At 42.4% G+C, this 20,421-nt stretch overlaps 1 protein-coding gene across 1 annotated transcript; it reads right to left on the bottom strand.

The window, feature by feature from the left end:
• Positions 1-6,038: 6,038 nt before the first annotated feature.
• On the bottom strand, positions 6,039-20,018 carry dera (deoxyribose-phosphate aldolase (putative)). Its single transcript, XM_031754981.2, has 9 exons — positions 19,866-20,018; positions 12,926-13,023; positions 12,582-12,729; positions 11,349-11,444; positions 11,105-11,239; positions 10,650-10,778; positions 8,274-8,386; positions 6,387-6,536; positions 6,039-6,306 (listed from the first exon to the last, which is right to left on the bottom strand). Exons 1-9 carry the CDS (start codon positions 19,957-19,959, stop codon positions 6,250-6,252), a joined length of 1,020 nt encoding a protein of 339 aa, XP_031610841.1. The 5' UTR covers positions 19,960-20,018; the 3' UTR covers positions 6,039-6,249.
• Between the last annotated feature and the right edge of the window lie 403 nt (positions 20,019-20,421).

Here is a 20,421-nt window from a genome sequence, read left to right as displayed (position 1 = left end):
CCACTCACTTCGACCACTGACTCATGTCTGCTCGTTCGAGCGCCTCGGACCCTCTCAGTCTCAACCTCCAACTCTCTCTACTCAACCTCGGCCAATGCACCAAATGTTACGGGTTCGAAATTGAGGATGAGAGTAAAACAATGATAGTCCAGAAAAGGTCATTCAAACAATTGATTTTAATGAATGCACGCAGCGTGGAGAGGTGTAAACTGCAAAACAGTTGTACATCTCTGCCCAAAATACACTCTAGATTGCTTTTATAACATCAGGGTATTGTAACGCCCCTTCTTGCGCTTACAAACACATAATTTGCATGTACAGAACATTCATGTATTTTAAGAATTAAATGCAACATAGAGGTTCCTCCTTGTGGCATACTCTTCCGAATATGGTGATGACCTAAGGCCTTTGAGGTCACCATGGGCTGGACATCCTTACGTCACCTGTAACTAAGCAAACTCAAATACCACAAGAAGCTGAATACATTCAGGCCTTTGCTCAGCTACTATTTTACTGTAACAATATACTCAGCATATGAGTTATGATACATATATATTTAACTCAATCATTTTAAAGTAGTTATAACTGCACCTGTAATAAACATGTTAATATTTGATTATGATAACCCCTATAATATAAATTATAACATAATGCCAGCAGCTTCAATAAACACTTTGATGAAATGATAATTACTGCAATGATAAGATGATGGTTATGTAAAATAATCCCTGTAATTCCACAAAGTCTAGATGGAAATCTCTACCCACATCACTCATGTGAAGGGTCGCTTCAATAAAAATGATGCTCTTACCAAGAATCAATCATTTATTTTCAATGATCCCGAGTAAACCCTCACCACACTGGTTCAGAGCTCTGGAGTGTATATTTCTGAATTCCTTTGGAAAGATAAACCCCCGCGTGTCAGCTTAAAAACACTACAAAGGACCAAAGATAAAGCAGGACTGGATCTGACTAACTTTTATCAGTACTGCTGTCGTAGCTTTGCTCTACATACTATCCCGGGTTAGTTTGTGGTTGCATTATGTTACAGTTTACATCCATGTTTTTAAAGTTAACACTTCTGAACCATCAGGTCATTTTTCTGTTAAAGGAACATTTTTGGTGAATTATGCTTGTTGACTTTGCTTTGCTTATACTTACCATTGTTTGTTCCTTTGTTCAGATCTTACATCCAGAGCAGGTGTGTGGGCGGGGCCGGCCCAGCACTTCCTGTTTATATAGGTTCATGATGTCATTGATTGCATCACTGGGTACAAACTAAGCTTTTTGAGTTGCACTGCATAAAGTGTTTTACTTTTGAAACCATTTAGTTGTGTAAATGAGTTTGTAAGATAGATGAATAACCTTTTGTTTTTTGGGCTAAGCTGTTGTTAGTGAGAGACTGATGAGGTGCACAAATCTGTATAAAACCAGTGAGATTTGGACAACTGGGGTTTTTTAAGATGACAGAAAATAAAATACACCAAGAAGAAACTTGACCAGTCTGCTGATGCTGTCTTCTTATCACTACCTCACACAGTCCCATTACAAACACCACCAAGTGTGGTACAATCCCTCACCTCAAAAGCCCCAAAATTACTGTCTAACACATACAGGACACCCCCACCCCCCCCCCCCCCAATGCTAACCAAGCACAGGATCAGGATTCATATGGAATCTCTGAAATCCACATCAGCAGCAAATGTTCCAACACTGGGAAGAATTGTTTCTTCCAAGAGAGATTTCCTCAGTGGGTTTTTTTTTCTTTTTATTTAAATGACTCTCAGTATGTTTAATATCCTCCAGAATCTTGATGTAGTCGATTATTCAGATTACTAAATTGAAGTTTAAAGGTGTGAACGATCCTGTTAAGTGATCTAAGATATTCTCTCACCTCAAAGCTGAACTTTTCTACAGAAACACATTTACAAGATAGAGGCCACTTTACACTGAAATGTCCTTGGGAGTGCAAATCTGCCACTCATTCAAACAGACATTACATCTTTAGACCGCTCGTGGTCACACCTCCGCCTAATCCCCCACACTTAAATCTGTATCTTATTTTAACTTCAAAATGGGTGTGTTGACTTTTGGAGACTTCTTAATCCACAAACAAGGACATATTCTTTTTTTTTTAATCTTATTTCTGTATTGATTTTTTTCACTGACAGTTTAAAGTGATTCCCTCTGACTATCATCCAGCTGTGCTTTTAGGACCCCCTTACTCTGGACTCTAGACCAATCCCGTTTCTCCTTCCCATGGGGTTTCTATTCATTTCTGCTTTCAGATGAAATATTTAATAACTTCATTGCATCAGCAACTGGTGAATTTTTATCTATTAATAATAACAATTCAGTTTCTCACTCAGTGTTATAGGAATCTCTCAAAGCTTATCTATGTGGGCAGATCATTTCTTTTTCAGTTCATGGCAACAGAACCCAAAAATCCAAGCTGCAAAGAGAGGCGGGAAAGCAGGGAGGGAGAAAGAGAGAGGGGGAAGACGAGCAGTAAAGGGCCGTGGGTCCGACTCCAAACCATGCTACTGCCCTGCAGCCAGGCAGCACGTGGTCACTGAACTGGCAAACAAACTGAATCAAATTTTAACTCAAATTAAGGAAGAAAAAATGCCTCAAACCCACCGGAGAGGCTAATGGATCATCTCACAGCACATGATGCTCAACATCTGATATTACATTCCCGTGCTGTTTATTACAAATATGGTGACAAACCAATCAGGCTTTTAGCACGACACCTGAGACGTCAGTCTTCCTCTCGACTAATTTGTCAAGTTAAGGATTCCTCGGGTGATCTTGTTTCTGACCCACTACCTTTATCAGTCTGAGTCATTGTCAGATGATGTTTCTGTTGTTAGTCTGATGGTCGCTGACAGGCCTGATGCACTTCTTAGTCTGGGGTAAATTTTATTTCAATGAAAACAAAAGTCATGCTTTCTAATAACTTTTTTAAAAAGTTTATTATTAAACTGGTCCCTGTACCGTTTATTAACACGGGTATCTAAAGCCTGTTTCATTAGTTCCTACTTGGATTGACTCGGCTCGGATCACCACGGTTTTCAGGGTTTTCCATCACCTGGTACTTTTTTAGTACCTGCTCGCCCGCGTTCTAAGCAATCTGAGCAGGTACTAAAATGTCACGTCGTCAGACTGCACGCAAGGTAGTACCTTAAACCAGTCGATCCAAGTCAAGTCGTGGCGAGTCGATCCGAGTAGGTACTAATGGAAAAGTGGCTTAACTCTACTAAAAAAGAAAAGGACCCCAGCTCCTGTACCTCATAAATGCTAGTTAGACACTTTAGATGCTTCATCTTGAACTAATATCTCAGGAGCCAAACGATGTGATTAAAGCCCATCACCTGTTTGTCAGGGTTCGCACACTGACAAATGTACTTCTCTCTGCTCTCTCCCTTCTGCCCTCGTGATGCAAAGGAAGCACTGAGTCGTGTTAACTGTGATCATCTCTCTGCTGTGTTGCTGTGGTTTTAGGGAGAGGTTTGAATCTCGGGTTAAGTTTCTGTAAACTTCCCCAGCACAGCTCCAAACATGCAGTCCAGTTATTTTACATCATTTCACGACATATTCGACTCTCCGCTCTCTCCCCTCCTTTCTGCTTTGGCTATAGAAACACTCTCAGTTGCTTTAAAATAGCTGCCTTTACTTCATGGAATCTTCCATTATGCTATTGAACTTAAACTGTGTCTTTATGCAGATGACCTTCTTTTATATGAATCTCATAAATCTTTGACTTTTGCTTCGTTCTCTGGCTGTAAGGTTGATTGTTTTCCGGTTAACTCTCTAGCTCTGGCACTCAAACAACCTGATTTCCCTTCAAACTTACGCTGACAGGGTTTAAATACTGAGGGATCAGTATTACCTGTTCTGGCTGTTTGGTTCCCTTAGTCGGCCACATTAATCTCTCCCAGTTTGTAAATTGGTCAAATTAATATAATTAAGATGAACATCTTTCCTAGATTTAATTTTTCAGCACATTCCTGCCTAAACCTTTTTTGAATGATTAGATCAAACTGTCCCTTCATCTCTGTGGGATCGAAGGACCCCCAGGTTGAAATGATCGTTATTACAGAAGCTGACATCTGATGGTGGGGTTGCCCTCCCAGTTTGGTTCAATGCTATTGGTCTTCACATATGTATAAATTGATGTACTGGCTTCATTTTCCTGAATTACTTTGGTGTAATAGAATAGAGGCATCAGAGTTAGCAGAGATATTTATAATGAAGGTGGATTTGCAAATTTCTCAGATTTATTCACCATTTTGAATTTGCTTGCTTCCCCTGTTTCTTCCTCAGTATATGTCCAACACTGGGTTGCATCTTATATACATAGATACTAAACAAGATTTTTCAAAGTCCCAACTGTCAACAGTTTATCGATGCCATGACCCCCCTGCAGTCTGAGCCATATGTTTTATTCCTGCTATGAACTGCAAACATGCTGCACTGATTATTTTGCTATTATGTCCAACATACCCAGATAAATATGAACCCTTTCATTGCTATTTTGCGAACTTTCTCACTTCCCTGCAAAGGTTCTTGCTTTTACATCCCTGGTGACAACACGGTGTATCCTTACTCCTGTGGAAGTCACCTCACCCCCCAAACCTTCCCTGTGGCTCAAAGACATGATGTCATTTCTCAAACTAGAAAAAAAAAAACACCTTCTTTTTTTTTCCTTTTATTGATTATTTTAGTTACTCACCAACCTTGTCTTTAGATTAGCCCACTTACTTGGTAGTTCTGTAGGGATAGTGGCTATAGTGGGCAGGTGATGTTGAAGATGGAGCTGACAGGCAGAAGGAAAACAGGAAGACCACCAAGAACATTCATCGATGTAGTGAATGTGCAGGGTTCGTGTGATAGCAGAGGATGCAGAGAGATCAGCTGAGGCAACCCCTCAGAGGAAGGTGAATGAAAAAGAATTCCTAACTCGGCATGGCCTCGTTCCCAGCTCTTCCACTACGCTACCCCTCCCACACTTCCCCCCACAGCTCGTGCGCCCATCACTCCACAAGTAACCGACTCATTCAGCCAAGGTCAGTGTCTGTAATGTCTTAAAGTATAAAAGAAAGAACGTTTTCTGCCTCAAGATGAACCTCAAATGTATTTGTATGCTGTTCAAACCCTGTGTCTAATCCTCAGTAAAGCAAAGGAAGCCTGAATAAGACGTTCAGCACAGATCAGTGGACAGGTCAGGATCACTTATGGTTGGCAGCATAAGCTGCACGCTTCCTATCGCAGCTCTGTTGCTCTAATGCAGGGGTCCCCAACTCCAGGCCTCGTGGGCCGGTGTCCTGCAGGTTTTAGGTCTCAACACACCTGAATCACATGATTAGTTCATTACCAGGCCTCTGGAGACCTTCAGGACATGTTGAGGAGGTCATTTAGACATCAGCTGTGTTGGATCAAGGACACATCTAAAACCTGCAGGACACCGGCCTTCGAGGACTGGAGTTGGGGACCCCTACTCTAATGGCTCATTTATATTTGCCATCACTGCCAACACGAATGGTGGTTTCTGCCATGAGTGACGTCAAAACTGCTGCAAAAGCCACACTCTGTTGTTTCAGCTTATGGTGCATCTCTTGTGCACAGCATGGTGGTGCATGGTCACCTGACAGCAAAAGTCCAGTTTTGTGTGTTTTTCCTCAGCACATCTCGTCTTTACCAGAGTTCAGAGTTCAAAAGTTCGACTTTATTAAATATTGAAATTTTGACTTTATTCCCAAAATGATCAGTGATGTTTTTTCCTTAAACATTCTTCATCCTTTCAGGAGAAACTTTTAAAAACCGCAGACTGAGATTGCTTTGCTTTCTGTATTTCTTCACTAACACTAATGTGCTGCATTTTACACTCAGAAAACTGGAGCTACAGTATAAATGGCTAATGAGGCTGTGATGTCACAGCTGATACACACCTACAGCCAACATCATAACTTTATACCAACCTCAACTTTGCACTCTGCATCTTTTCCACCGTTTACAAGAATAAACAGGAAACAAACTGTTTTTCACTGTGTTTATTTTATGAAGTGCGATTGTTAAATTATAAGAAGTAAAAAACTTTGATCTTCATTATGTTCTTCGCTTCGAGCTTTAAATTACCAGCTGGGTTATTCATCAGAACACTGAAAACACCTTGAACGAGCAGCAGATTTATGACTGAGGCTCGTGTGGATCTTCTGAGCTTCTCTTTAAAACATGAAGCAGGTGAATTCAAGCCATGGGAAGGTCATGATACGCTGCATACTGTCCAGTCACCTGATGATAAATCTGTCCAAGCAAAAACAGCTGTAACAACCACATGTAAAATAAGACATGTCACATCTACTGCGTGTTTACTGCGTACCCACCTGCCTCTCAATGTCAGCCAATAGGCTGCTGGCTCCCAGGCGAAACAGGCCAGGACAGAGCCAATCATCACCCAGCTCTTCTTTGATAAGAGTCAGCCAAACCAAAGACTCTTCAGCTGTTCGGATGCCCCCTGCTGGCTTAAAGCCCACCTAAAAGAAGGCATGCACATGTGTGTCAATACAACACACAACACAGTTGGAGCATGATGACACATCTACAAAGGTGGTACTTGTAAATACACACGCCTAAAGTGTTACGTGCGCATGCGTCAACCAGCAGTTGGACTCGGGCCATTTACCCATGTGACCTCGGTGGCTGTTTACGTTCCTCCCTCTGCTGTGACATTATCCACTCTGCCAGAGCCCGGCTACAGACTCGGCACCCGAGAGCCTTCGTTGCCATCTTTGGTGACTTCAACCCTGTCCCCCTGCCAGCTTTCACACAGTAGAGGCCCTGGTCCATCAGTACCTACTCGGATCGCCACGGTTTGCAGGGTTTTCCATTAGGTCACAGTACCTGGTACTTTTTCAGTACCACCGCTTGGCTGGTCAGTAGCGTCACTTGACGAGTCATGAGAGTATCTTGTTCACGAAAATAAAAACCGCTGTTTCTGAAACCCGGCAACGAAGGAAATGGCTACAAAAACAAGGCCGCGCTCCTCCGAGTGGGACGTGGAGGCGCCACAGACTGAGGAGCAGCTTTACCGTTGCCTTCACGTCCACCTTTGTTGTAGCTTTCATGTCGTGTGCCAATTACGTCACGGGATGCTCGGCAGCGTTGCTATGACGACAAGCACACACATTAGGTAGCGCTGGGTTGTAACCGAAAACCAGTCGACCCAACTCGATCCAAGTAGGTACTAAAAACCACTCATTACACCCAAGCTACACAGCAGAGCATCTGTGCACAGCTAACCTTAATGCTACAGCAGCAGACGACCGAGTGTCCCTCAGGGAACAACTGCAAACTGAGGCAACAATTCAACTGGACCCAGCAAAGTAACAAACAGACCAAAGATCATTACAAACACTGTTGATGCATCTACACGTCACACGGCAGCGTCAGAATCTGGCTTAAAAATCATGAAATCTTCTAAAGGCTCCTTCTGCTGGGATGATGTCACAAAGCTCAGATCGGTTTCTTGATCGTCATGGTGACTTCACTGAACTTAAATGACCTCCAACAGAATAACTGTGACCGGGGGTTAACATTATGAATGTGATGAATGTGGAGCTGACAAATCTGCTGTGTAGTGTTATCATGTCAATATGGACCAAAGTGTTTGTCGCACCACTGAGAATAAAGTTCTGAAGGCAAAAGCAGGTCAGAACTAACACGGTGTAACTAACAAAGAGTGTTTTAATCTGGTAAAATGAATTTTCTGAGAAACTTTGCTTGAACCTGATTACACAGTAATGAAATCAAAACCATCCATTTTTGACACTAAATACAGAGAGCACACTGTGGCGAGGCTCCACTGGCCTATGATTGGTTATTGTTCCATCCATGCTTGGCATTATTTATGTAGACACACGTCACGGTGACTCAACCTGTCCTGCAGCACTGCCCTGTAAATGTTTACATTAATCGTTGTTCAGCTTTTTGTTGCATCTTAATGAAACTGAGCAGAATTAAGTTCCTGCTGTTTGATAAACTGCTTCTTATTTACTCGAGTACTCGAGCTGCTTTATACAACACATCCTGCCTCACTCCACATTCATACAAGTACTTCTTTCCATGTCCAAGTACTTTTAGTCCAGCAGTCACACTCAGTCACACTCCAGTGAACACATCAGAGAACATGATGCTGGTTTTATGCACATTAATAAATGTAATAACTGTTCTACAGTCAGTGTATCCACAGTGAGTGTTCACGCCCACTGTACCTTGTGGCCCGTACTCATGAAGTAGTCACGGATGGCTCTCACCATCACTATGGCAACAGGATAAGTAGCATTGACAGCCTCCTTCCCTGTAGACGTCTTGATGAAGTCTGAACCTGCCGTGTTGAAACAGATGAGATGTCTTCAACAAAAGCAGAGGTTATGTTGCATCGCTCAGCTGTCGGGTTTCGACTTCAAATTTGTCCGACAGGACGACAAACAGCTCGAGGCCGGCGTTCCCACGCAGGTCGACGTGGACTGCACCGACAGTGCGGCCGGAGAAGAGCGTATGCTGCTGCAACGAACGACAGCTTAATGCTCATCAATAAAAATCATTATTTCTTTCCTCGCCTTCCTTCACAGCCAATTATATTTTATCAGCTTGACTGATAAAAATAGAAGATGAAATGACGCAGTTTAACAGATTACCCACAAACTGCAGGGGCAGAAAAAAGAGACGCCGCCCTCCTGCCTCCCTGAGTTATAATGACTGTTCATTACCGAACAGAACAAGATGGAAATTTTACAGTTCATTAAAGACATGTTATATGTATTTTTTCAGCTTCTCTCCCCTCTTTCTCAAACTGGTGTAATCCTTAAGATTCGTTATACGGAGTCTTAATTACCAGATAATGGATAACGGTTATTAAATGTGGGTGGCGGTAATGAAGCTCTATTCATTTGCGTGGGCAGGGAGAAACTGGCGGGGAACGGCGGGGTAAAAAAGGCTATATCAGAGATTAATAGGTAAAATTATCATTCAATTTCAGGAATCTCATATGCAATTCATAGGAACAAGAGGAGATTAAGGAGCAAGTGTGGTGACAAAAGCAATGTATTTTAATGACGATCTCTATCAGAGCGCCTGACAATTTAGGTCTGTAATCGGCTTACTATGTGATGGCTAGTTAAGCATGTGTGTGTGTGCATATGTGAGCGCGCCTGTGTGTGTGTGTGTGTGTGTGTGTGTGTGTGTGTTTGCCTGTGTGTGTGTGCGTGTGCCTGTGTGTATGTGCGTGCATGTGTGTGCGCATGTGTGTGTGCGCATATGAGCGTGCGACAGCAAGAATCACACCAGGATTTTTGTTACATGGTGTAAATGTTTCTACATACACTGCAGGTATTCAGGCAGTGAGTGCAGATCAGCTGTTATTAAAGCAGAGTTAGGATTAGATCAACATGCTGCTGTCATGCAGCCTGTGTGGACCACCTGCTTGATTAGACAGGACAGAACAGATAACCAATGAAAACACGGGCCTGAAATCCTGTGTATCAACTTATTCTTTAAGCTAGTCTAAGTCATTTTAACAGCTGTCAGAGTGAAGAGCCCGCAGAGTGAGTGTTTTACACTGGAGGCCTTTCCTGGTGCGAGCCCAAAGGGCATTTGTGACTCTGCCTAAAAATCTTCATGATTTCACACCTTTGATCAAAACCATGAGTACCCAACGTTACATGGACATGAAGCCCTACACGTATAAGGCTCATTCACATCATGGAGCCCCGTTCTCAAAAACTGTCATAGATGTAACTCTGTGTGACGCTGGATTTAAAAAAAAATAAGTGTTTAAAGTTAAAGTTTAGTCTTGTGCAGAACACGACATCACCGGGTTGGTTGGTTGCTGCTAATAGTTCATGTTAGCTAACCAGTGACAGGAAACAAAAAGACTACAAATAGAAAGCAGTGTGAGGGGGTCACTGTAGTTCTGCTCCTGGCTGCAACAATGAGCTACACTCAGAAACCAACCATACACCGCCCTCTCTCTTCCTCTCTCTCTCTGCAGCAGTATGTGGTTGTTCACTGTTTGGCTAGCTGGACTGAAACAGGAAAATCCACCTGCTACACATCAGAGTGATGCTTTCCATCATGGCTCAATGGCCTGGAAGGTTTTGGTGTGTTACCACACAGGCTGGGTCATAAATATGACTCCGAAGTCCAACTCGAGCTTTGATGTTCAGGTTTGTAGAACACTTTAAATGACACCAGTGTCTGAGACACCAGTGGGTCACCAGACCAACAGGCTGATTTGTCCTCGTTAGCCTGGCTGTACACAGCTGTGCATCAGCTGGCAGAGCAGAGAGCAGACGGGAATCCCAACATCATCAAACTCTCAGAAATCTCTGTTAGACTCTCCCCCTCACTCTTCTCATTTATACAAACCTGAACATCACAGCTACAGGCAGACTTTCCCATTTTAGTGCAGCGACACAAAGAACGACGAACAACTCGAGCGACAGGAAGTGAAAGTGGACGGGATGCTGTTGCAGCCAGAGGCAGTAAACAACCCCTCACACAGTGGGTTACCGGTTCTCTCAGTAGTTACACACACACACACACACACACACACACACACACACACACTATTGAGTTGTGAGACTGACCAGCCATCATGGCGACCATGCTGGCTCTGTAGACGTTGGTGAATGAGCCAAGCTCTCCGACAGCCAGGATGGTCTTCATGTGGGCGGGGCCACAAGCCTCCCGAAACTGACGGATCTCGTTGTACATGGCTGCAGAGGGAGACACAAAACTGAAATCACTCGACATATTCAGGGCACGCCCGTGGGGGGGGGGGTCATCACTGAGGGAGGCGACATGAGGCAGGTAGGTCTCACCTTCTCTGCTGCCCTCATGACGCAGTCAGAAGTGACAGGAAACGGGCAGATTACTGGATTAGCCAATGGTTTTTGTTTTGTAACTGGCATTTCATCATGTATTAAAATCTTACTAAAGGCTCAGACATCAGTATTAAACACACAGATCTAAATGAAAACCTGCTGCGACTACGCCTTCCATCACATACAATCACAGTGGCCACAGTGAGGTTGCAGCATACCTTCCCACTGTCCTGTAATGGCCAGCATCCTGTTGATGACGATGTCGATCTCCGTCGCACCGTCACTCACTGCTATGCGCACTTCCTGCAGGCGGGTCTCCAGTGGTGTCTGGCCAGCTGGGAAGCCAGTGGCCACTGGGAGAAGCAGACAGATAACACAGTGAAGCCCAAGCAGCACAAGCCTTTCATTTTGTATATTACACACAGGGTTGCCATAGCTACGACTCTCTTTTAGGTGACTTACCTGAGGCGACAGGAAGGCTGGAGTTGGCTGCTTTAAGTGATCTGACAGCATCAGTCACACGAGATGGATACACACACACCGCTGCTGTTGTCACGCCTGACATCAGGGATCAGAGCAAAGAAGAAGAAACGTGGTGATAAACTGGCCTGTGGCTCCCTCTGCAGGTTGACTAGTGTCTGGCATGCTTACTCATCAGGTAACGATGAGAAAAAGGATGATAAAACTGTGATAAAAAAAATTAGATTATGGTAGCAGAAAAAGGTAAATAAAACATTTGAATTCATGCAGTTGTAATGCGAGGTGTTGTTAATGACTCAAAGCCTCCCTGTGTTTGACTTTCTCTGTGAATAAATGAGCGACAGCCGTCCTCACCACCAACGCTCTGTTCACACTGGCTTTAAAGGGGAAAAGCAGCTGTGTGTCTTTGTCAGAGTAAACTGGAACATGACCGAGTAACCACAGTGATGTGTAACCATGTTCTGCACGGAGACGTGGACACTAATAAAGACCAACACTATCTCTGCTAAGATTAGCCAAACTAATCAAATCTGTGTGTGCAAAGTAACGCACATTTCAACAAACATTATGGGATTAACGATGAACGTGATTAAACTTTGAAAATGCACGTGTAATCTTTTTTTATTTTATCCATGTTCTCAGACGTTCTTTTGTCTTTTAGAATTAATGACCCGTCACATCCCTGATCTGGACTTTGACTGGGACGTGGCAACAACGGTTAATGGTTATTTTGTTTCTCAGCAAATCAGCAAACAGGAAAATCTCCGTTTAAAGTACGGCTGTGCTTAGTTTTGCCACACACGACTTTTTGTGTTAAATAAATACATTTCACAGCTTTTTGTTCATGCAGGATTATATTTGTCCGATGTTACGACCTGTGATTTATACATTATGTCCTGACAGGTCAAATCTTAACATGGAAACAGGCGTTACGTTGTTTTTCACGTGATGTCGACACGATTTTGCCGGCATGATTTGGGAAAACTGCAAATGAATACAAATTTGTTGTGATTCCTTTTACACTAATGATGCTCAACACAACAATATTCAAAACAGCAGATAGATTTATTTTACTTATAGAGACTTTGAGAATTAATCAGCAGCAATGAAGCTATCGTGACAGGATACGCTAGTTCATTATTTACTCATAATTATTTTATGACATTAACGTTTGTTTTAATTTTGTCAGTTTTTCTGAAAGACGTGAGGGTGGACCTTTGTCGTGCATATCAATCTTCTTGAGCAGGTCGTATCGAACTGGCTGCACAGCTTTCAAACAGAGCCTGTGGACATTGGAGGACGTATCGTCTCCGGCCAGAGTGGTCAGGTCGATCAGTGTCACAGCCTTCAGCAGCCATGCAGCCTGCCAGGACACACAAGGAAACAGTCCTCAGAGAAGGATACACCATGAGACATGTTAACAATGTAACCCTGAAAACCCCGCCTTATAGTTAATACTGTTTATGACCACCAGAGGTGTGCTTACAAGTTAAAGCAGCGTGGGCTTGTTGTCATTGTGCACCACAACATCCAAGCACACAGGTTACAGCACAGCTCACCTGCCACTGTTTCTTGGGGATCTTCTGTCTTTGGATAAACTGAGCCCTCTTCAACACAGCCTGTGTGTTCACTCTCACTTTGGATATCCATTCCAGGTCTGTCGTGAACACGGAAGAACAGAAACAAACTCACTTTATTAAAGTGGCTGAAACATACGGAGAGTATTTCAATCAGTTATCCTCTCGATACTAAAGACCAGAGGCAGAGAGGCAGCAGCACAGAGGGACGTGAGCATGAGGTGTCTAAGCACAACAAACTGTTTATTTATATAATGTATATAACTCACCCACTTGCTGCGCATAATGTCCTCTTTGTATATACTCATTCACTGTATATAAAGTTCTGTCTCTCTTTTTTGCACAAGTCACATTTCACTGAGTGTTATATCTGTATAACTATGCACGTGACAAAGAATCTTGAATCTTACAAAGACTCACAGCCATGGCTAACTGCCCCGCAGAGGAATACCAGAGAGACAGAAGCCAGGAGAGTAAGCCAGCTTTGAGCCATATAAGGTAGAAACTCAGCATCAGGGGAACAACATGAGAACAGCCGCCAAAGGCTGGAGACTCAGTAATACTGGAACAATCTGGTCTTTAAGTCTGACGCCATTAGTCAAACGAACACATCACTGAGAGTTAAAAACTGTTTCATCTTTAATAAAATGATCAGCGTTGCTGCTTTACCAGGTGTAACAATTAAGTTTAACATCCAGGCATCCATGAAAACAGAATTTATTACATTTAACGGCGTTAGAAGTTAGCAGGAAGTTAGCTCACTAGCTTCCACCTAAACATGATATAGCATGTTCTGACTGAGAGATTTCTGAAACATTCAAACGTACAGCTCTGCTATCACTTCCAACATAAATGAAGACAGAAAACTAAACAGCAGTGACGTTTGTAGGGTTACTGAAGTTGGGCTAGCTGGTATATAATGATGTGCTACGTGATTGCTAGCGACACAGCTATGTTAGCATAGCATAAACACAGTGAAGCTGGAGGATGAACGCTAACTTTTTTCCACTGGATAAAAGTTAACGTGAGGGTTCCCGATGGTTAGGGACAAATGCAATCGCATGGCAGGATGCTGTAAACGGACCAAACTTCAGTCAGGAGAACAACTGAGATAATCCATCCACAATACCAGGTTAGTCATTAATATACTGCAACAACATGGGAATAGAGCAGCTGCAGGAGAATTCAACATTAATGAATCAATGATACGGAAGTGGAGGAAGCAAGAAGAATGAGTTGAGTAAAGTTTGACTTATCTGACTGCTTTGTTTTTTTTAATGCACCTAATAATCTGAAAAATACGGTAAGTCTTAGAGTAAGTTGAGGTATACCATACAATGAATAGTTTATTCTAAAAGACATGCGTTTTTTTATCTTTTGAATATTTATTATTGCTCATTAATAAGACCAAAGTATTTGTTATCAAAATAATCGATGGAATAATCAATACTTATTTACTTAAATAATCAATAGCTGCAGCCCTAACATGGATGGCATCAAGCTGTATGCTGGGAGTGAATGAGGCTCTACAGAAACAACTTGAGAATTTCTTTCATATTGGAGACGTGCAGTTGGAAGTCAACAAAGAGACAAAAAATGGTCAGAAATGAGGGGATTGTACTACCAGTAGGTGACACTGCAGACTGAGGACGGCTGCAAGTACCTCAGAATCTTGCAGGTGAATGGGAACCATGAAGAGGAAAGCCAAAACCACCAAATACCCAAAATCTTGGGTATGCTCGCTCTTGGAAAGAACAAGATCCGGGCAATCAACACCTACACCCTGCCTGTACCCTTCCATTAGTACTAGGGCTGCCACGATTAGTTAACTAGTCATGATTACATTGACTATCAAAATCGTCAACGACTCATTTAATAGTCGACGCATCGTTTGAAGCTTTGTAAGATCCCGAAAGATGCAGGAATAAGTAGTAGGATTTAAGAGTGTAATAACGGACTGAAACAGAAGATGGCAGCACTGCATGTACAAGGATGCCAGCTGCCGTTAAACCCCGAAGAAGAAGCAGCAGTCTCCGGTATCGTAGCTGTGTCCAAATTCAGGGGCCGCATCCTTCGGAGGTCGCATTTGTAATCCGATTACGTTACAGCGACACGACGAAAGCTGTCCAAATTCGAAGACCCCCGAATGCGGCCAAAAAATGCATCCTTCATTTCCCCAGATTTGAAGGATGGGTCAGGTGTATCCTTCGTGGCCCAACCTATCAAGGGTTCATAATGCGGCCAAGCCAATTCCAGTTTCCAACAATGGCGGCAGCTGCTTAGTTCTAATATTACTCTTATTACTCTTTCTGGGTCACAAAATAATCTTTTAACATATTTTCAGGCGAGAATGTAGCTGGGTAAATTTCAAATATCTGCTCAGTTTATCATGACATCACATATTTGCAAAAGTGCTCTGACGTTTTCGGAGACGTCTGTTACCCACCAGCTCGATAGCTGACAGGGAGGTCGAGGGTCACTAGAGCCGGCGAGAACAGAAAACTCCCGGCACATCATTTTCAAAGCCCCGCGGTCTTTGGCTACTCAGATTAAACATGATACATAAGTCACTTGTTTGGCTTTTTTCAGTGTTTTATTTGTTCCTGAGTAAATCGGTTTGGCTGAGATTAAAGTTATAGTTTTTACACAGCTGAATAAACGTCAAGCAGACAGCTGATTATCAGAAGTGTGAGATGGTCGAGAGTTTACTCCGGTGTCCTGTTATATTTTAGATAGCAAGGAGCAGAAGGCTGAGTTTATTAAACTCCACCGAAACAATCTGCAAATTTCATTAGAAGTTTAATAAACTATTATCTTGTCTTTATTTTTAGTTAGCACCTTAAACACTTCAAGCTGTAAGCTAATGATAGTTGTATAAGAGCAGATGCACGCTGGTGCAATAAGCTGTATGTTTTACGTCCAATGGATGCATGATCTGATTAGTCGACTAATCGCAAAAATAATCGGTGACTAGTCGACTATCAAAATAATCGTTTGTGGCAGCCCTAATTAGTACCTACTCAGATCGACTCGCTATGGTTCGCTGCAGTTTTCAGGGTTTTCCAGTTGGTCATAGTACCTGGTATGAGGTACTAATATAGTACCTGCTCACCTGGGGTTCCAAAGCGATGCAAGCAGGTACTAAAATGTGATGTCATCAGACTGCATGCCACTGATTGGCTAGTCAGTGGCGTCACTCGTGAGTCATGAGAGCGTCTCGTTCATGAAAATCAAAAGCACCATTTTTGAAGGAAAGGCTACAAAAACAACGCCACGGTCCCCGAGTGTGACGAAAAGACACACCGAGCAGCAGGTATATCGTCGCATCGACGGCCTCCTTTCTTGTAGTGTTTGTGTACCAATTACGTCATGGGACAATGGTCACGTTGCTATAACAACTACCACACACATTAGGTAATGGAAACCAGTGGATCCAAGTAGGTACTAATGGAAAAAGGGCTTAAGTGTTTTCCCTTGTGGTTGTGTCGGATTGTTTTCTATGCAACAGTTATGAAAGAATGAAAATGCTGAGAGTTTTTCACCAGTCGCTGTTTTAAGGGGTAAACATATTTGCAGGGGTGGGAAGTACTTGGTTACTATAATTAAGTCGAATTTTCAGGTATCCGTACTTTACTTGAGTACAGGGCTCGCAAAATCGCTAGCCCGACGTCCCGGGGCTAGTGATTTTTCCAGTCGGGCTACCAAAGTCTACCTCAGCCCTGCCCGTCGGGCTATCATAGGAAGGGAAAATATGTGTCAATGCTTTTGCATTTTCTTTTGCAAATGTAGCTGAGTAATTATGTCATTGGCATCGATGAGCCACTGCCAATATGTGACATATTGAAATCGCGTTTGAATTTGCGCTTGTTTTTTGCTTTCACTTTGCGATCGCGCGAACGGTGTGTAGAGAGCGGCAGCACTGATTGGTGAGTGACGATTAATTGCGCACCATTTCCTCTGACATCATCTTATCACTCATTAGCTTACTATTCAAACGTGACAAGTGAAATCTCCCACAGCAAGCTTAAACATGTGAGAGGTTGATTGCGCAGAGAATCGCTGACCGTTATGTAAGTACGTGTGTAAAAGCAGCAGGATTTACGCCGGTATTTTAGTTCTGCTGAGCCAAATAAGACAGGTCAGGGTGAAGAAGGGACAACCAAATAAAAGCCGACCACAAAACGGAAAAGTTATGACAAATCAGACTGAGGCAAAAAGAAAGCTCAGCTTTTTTGGTTTCATGGACAAAAGAATTTGTGGCTGGAATATGATGAGCTAAATAACATCATGTTCTGCCGGGTGTGTCGTGAGTTTCATTTCATTTGAGTCGACAAGCGCGTTTGTAACTGGGACCAGTAATTTTAAGAAAGACCCCATCAGAACCCATGAGAAACGCAAGAAATGCATTATACTGCAAACGAGGCTAATCAAAAGCAGCTGTGTCCTGGGGAGAGAGGAGAGTGAGAGAAACAGAGGGGTAGGAGTGGCAAGAGAGGAGGCGGGGAAAACACCACGCCCACACAAGGGCAGTTTCAGGAGGCCCAGCTAGGGCCGTAACACCCAGTCTGCAATATCTTTCCCAGAACAAACAGCAATTGCAAAAAACATACTAAAAATAAACCAAGCAGAAGTCCTGAAAAATCTTTCAGAAGCGTACTATGTTGCAAAGAGTGAACTACCATTGGCCAAATTTAGCAGTTTTGCAAACTTCAAAAAGCAAATGGCCTCGATCTTGGTTCCACTCACCTCTTACCCTTGACTTCAGTGGAAATTTCAAATTCAGGATCTGACACAGACTGATTCATGTTCTACACAGTTCTTACAAGTTCATAGAAATTTCTGTTCAATTAGAAACAAGTATTTGAGTTGATGATTGTAATTTTTATACAGTTGTTGTGATTTGTATTTAACAATTTTCTGATTAATTTTTGTTTCCGTTACAATATTATACTTTAATGTATAATATTGTAAAGGAAACAAAACATTAAAAAATTGCTCTCTTTTTTATTCGGGCTACTTAAATTTATTTTGGGCTACCAAAAACTGAAGAGTGCCTGCCCGAAGGGCTACCAGAGATTTTGAAATTTTGCGAGCCCTGCAGTAAATGGTCTGTCAGTCACAAGGGCCTATCAAATACAAAGAGATGAAAGAGGCAAGACAATGAAATGTATGCGTAGTGTATAGCACCATATAGGGCTGCTCAATTAATCGAATTTTAATCTCGATTACGATCTGGGCTTTCAACGATCATTAAGAATGACTGAGCCGATTATTAGCACCTCCCTCGTGCTTTACTTTCGCGGTGCTCCGTGTGGCAAATTGAGCACACCTCTCTGCGTTTCGAACACGCATCACAACAATAAAGCTTCTAGCTTCTCGGAAAGCTAGAAGTTAGCTTTCCGAGCTAACTTCTACTTAGCTCGGAAAGCTAAGTAGAAGTTATTTAGAGAGGAGAGGAGAGGATAATGGCTGCTAAAGAAAGTATGCCGTTGGTTGAAAAGAGAGATAAAACAACTTCAGTGGTGTGGAAACATTATGGGTTCGCGGAGTCAGACGTGGATCAAGTAGACGTGTAAACTTTGCTACGGTGTCGTAGCTGCACCACAGACCGACACTACAAACTGACATACCTCAGTGTCAGTTTGATGCAATTGTGCATTGTGTGGCTACACAGCTTGCCTTGAGGTTTGGTTATTTGTATGCATAAATATTATGCAGTATTTTGAAGTTCACTAAACATAGATGTTTACATTTTTCATTTATTTTGTATATTGCAAACATTTGCACTGTTATCAGTATTTGCAAACTATTTTATATTATTTTTTGACAATCTTTAAAGCCATTATTCAATATTGTTGAATAATTGTTATTGTTAAATAAATATCGTCAAATAACCGAGATCTCAATTTCAGTGAAAATAATCGTGATTATCATTTTTGCCATAATCGAGCAGCCCTAGCATCATAGTCAGGTGTTAAAGTAGGCTGCTTATGTTTTTGGTTCAACACCAGAATGAGTACAGGTGTCTATAAGCTGTCCTCATGTTACTTTAGCATGTAGCACTACAGAAGAGCAGCGAGCATAAAGAGTAATGTGTTTTTTGTGTCACATAATTTCAGATGCAACTTTTCCATCAGCTCAACAAATGTTAGAAAACACACAAACTGTTAATGTGACAGCCAGGTTAACCTGTGACACGTCTGGATTCATTCTGACCTGATTTCAGCTTTTTCATGTTCATACACCAGATACGACCTCTGTGCTAATCCCTTACAAGTACACTAGAGTACAGGTGCAGGTGTCTCACAGGTGACTCTGGTTGGACTGACAAACATCCACTCTGAGTTCAGGTAACTTAAAGTGTACTGTGTAGATGTTGAGGTGACCATCGTCAAATCACAGAAGAGTGAGTGGGAAGAATAATAACAGCAGAACATTTGTCGAAATATAGAATATAAATCAACTTTGTCATTCTTTAAATTTTGTAGTGTCACGAGGTAAACCCACGTGCTTTTTTCTTGTCCGAAACAAACTGTCAGCAGACTGCAGTACTGTGTTTAGTCTTAATCAGACCTCATGAGCATTCAATTACACAGTAGACCCAGCAGTCACATGACTGGTCAGTAAAACCTAGTTACACGTCGGAAAGCAGGATTAAAACGTTCCCTTTGCGCTGTTCCGGTTCCGTTTGTTAGTGTGCAGTAACATCCATGCTCTCAGGGTCAGTTACCTCTAACTGCTTCACTGACTTCACCTGTCGTAACTTAGCATCGTACATTCAAAGTTTCAGCGTGAAATCCTGCGCAAAGCAACATGACGAAGTTAATATTCCTTGGTTACAAAATCAAATCGTGTTATTGGGTCACGGTAACGTGAGAGCACTATTACTGCGGACATTCTCTCCGTACGTGCGTTTACTTACCGAGCGTCGTGCCCGGGTTTCTGGGCGACATGTTTAGCGTCAGAGAACGCTGTCGTTTGTCAACTTCGTCATCAGTCGCACCCAAAATACGCATGAAGTGCGCTCAAAATGCCCGGATGTGTTCTTCTCCGCCCATTTCGTTAGAAAGTCAAACGCCAACGAGGGTAGAAGTTTGTGTGTGATAAAAGAAACTTCCGGTATTTTCAGGACGCAGCGACCTGTGAACTGCAAACTAAGCTCACAGCTTTTTCTTTTTCTGTAGATAAATATTTTATAGTCCAGGCCTTGTTAGAAATGCGGCATACGGTATTAATCTTTCTTTTTTTTATTGCATCCGACATGAGGATTCACCTGCACATGCATCTACACAAATAAAAGTCACACTTTTAAAATAAAAGCAGCACTGGCAGGAACTAGTTTTCATTTACCTTTCCTGTTTCCCTGACCCTCCACCAGATGTCAGTGTAGTGCAGGATTTTAATGATGTTTCAATTGCAGAATGGGATACACAAAATAAATCCTAATTTTGTCACACATATTCAAATCAAACAACTAA

This window comes from Oreochromis aureus, linkage group 17 (assembly GCF_013358895.1).
Source record: "Oreochromis aureus strain Israel breed Guangdong linkage group 17, ZZ_aureus, whole genome shotgun sequence".
Taxonomy (NCBI): Eukaryota; Metazoa; Chordata; class Actinopteri; order Cichliformes; family Cichlidae; genus Oreochromis; species Oreochromis aureus.
This window is presented reverse-complemented; position numbering and strand designations above follow the sequence as displayed.

Excerpts from the sequence above, each read along its gene's own strand:
- dera (XM_031754981.2), bottom strand. The coding sequence starts at position 19,959 with ATGCGTATTTTGGGTGCGACTGATGACGAAGTTGACAAACGACAGCGT. Across the intron at positions 12,730-12,925 it reads TCCCCAAGAAACAGTGGCAG|GCTGCATGGCTGCTGAAGGC; the intron begins GTGAGCTGTGCT and ends GTGTCCTGGCAG. Across the intron at positions 6,307-6,386 it reads TGGCTGACATTGAGAGGCAG|ATTTATCATCAGGTGACTGG; the intron begins GTGGGTACGCAG and ends TTGCTTGGACAG.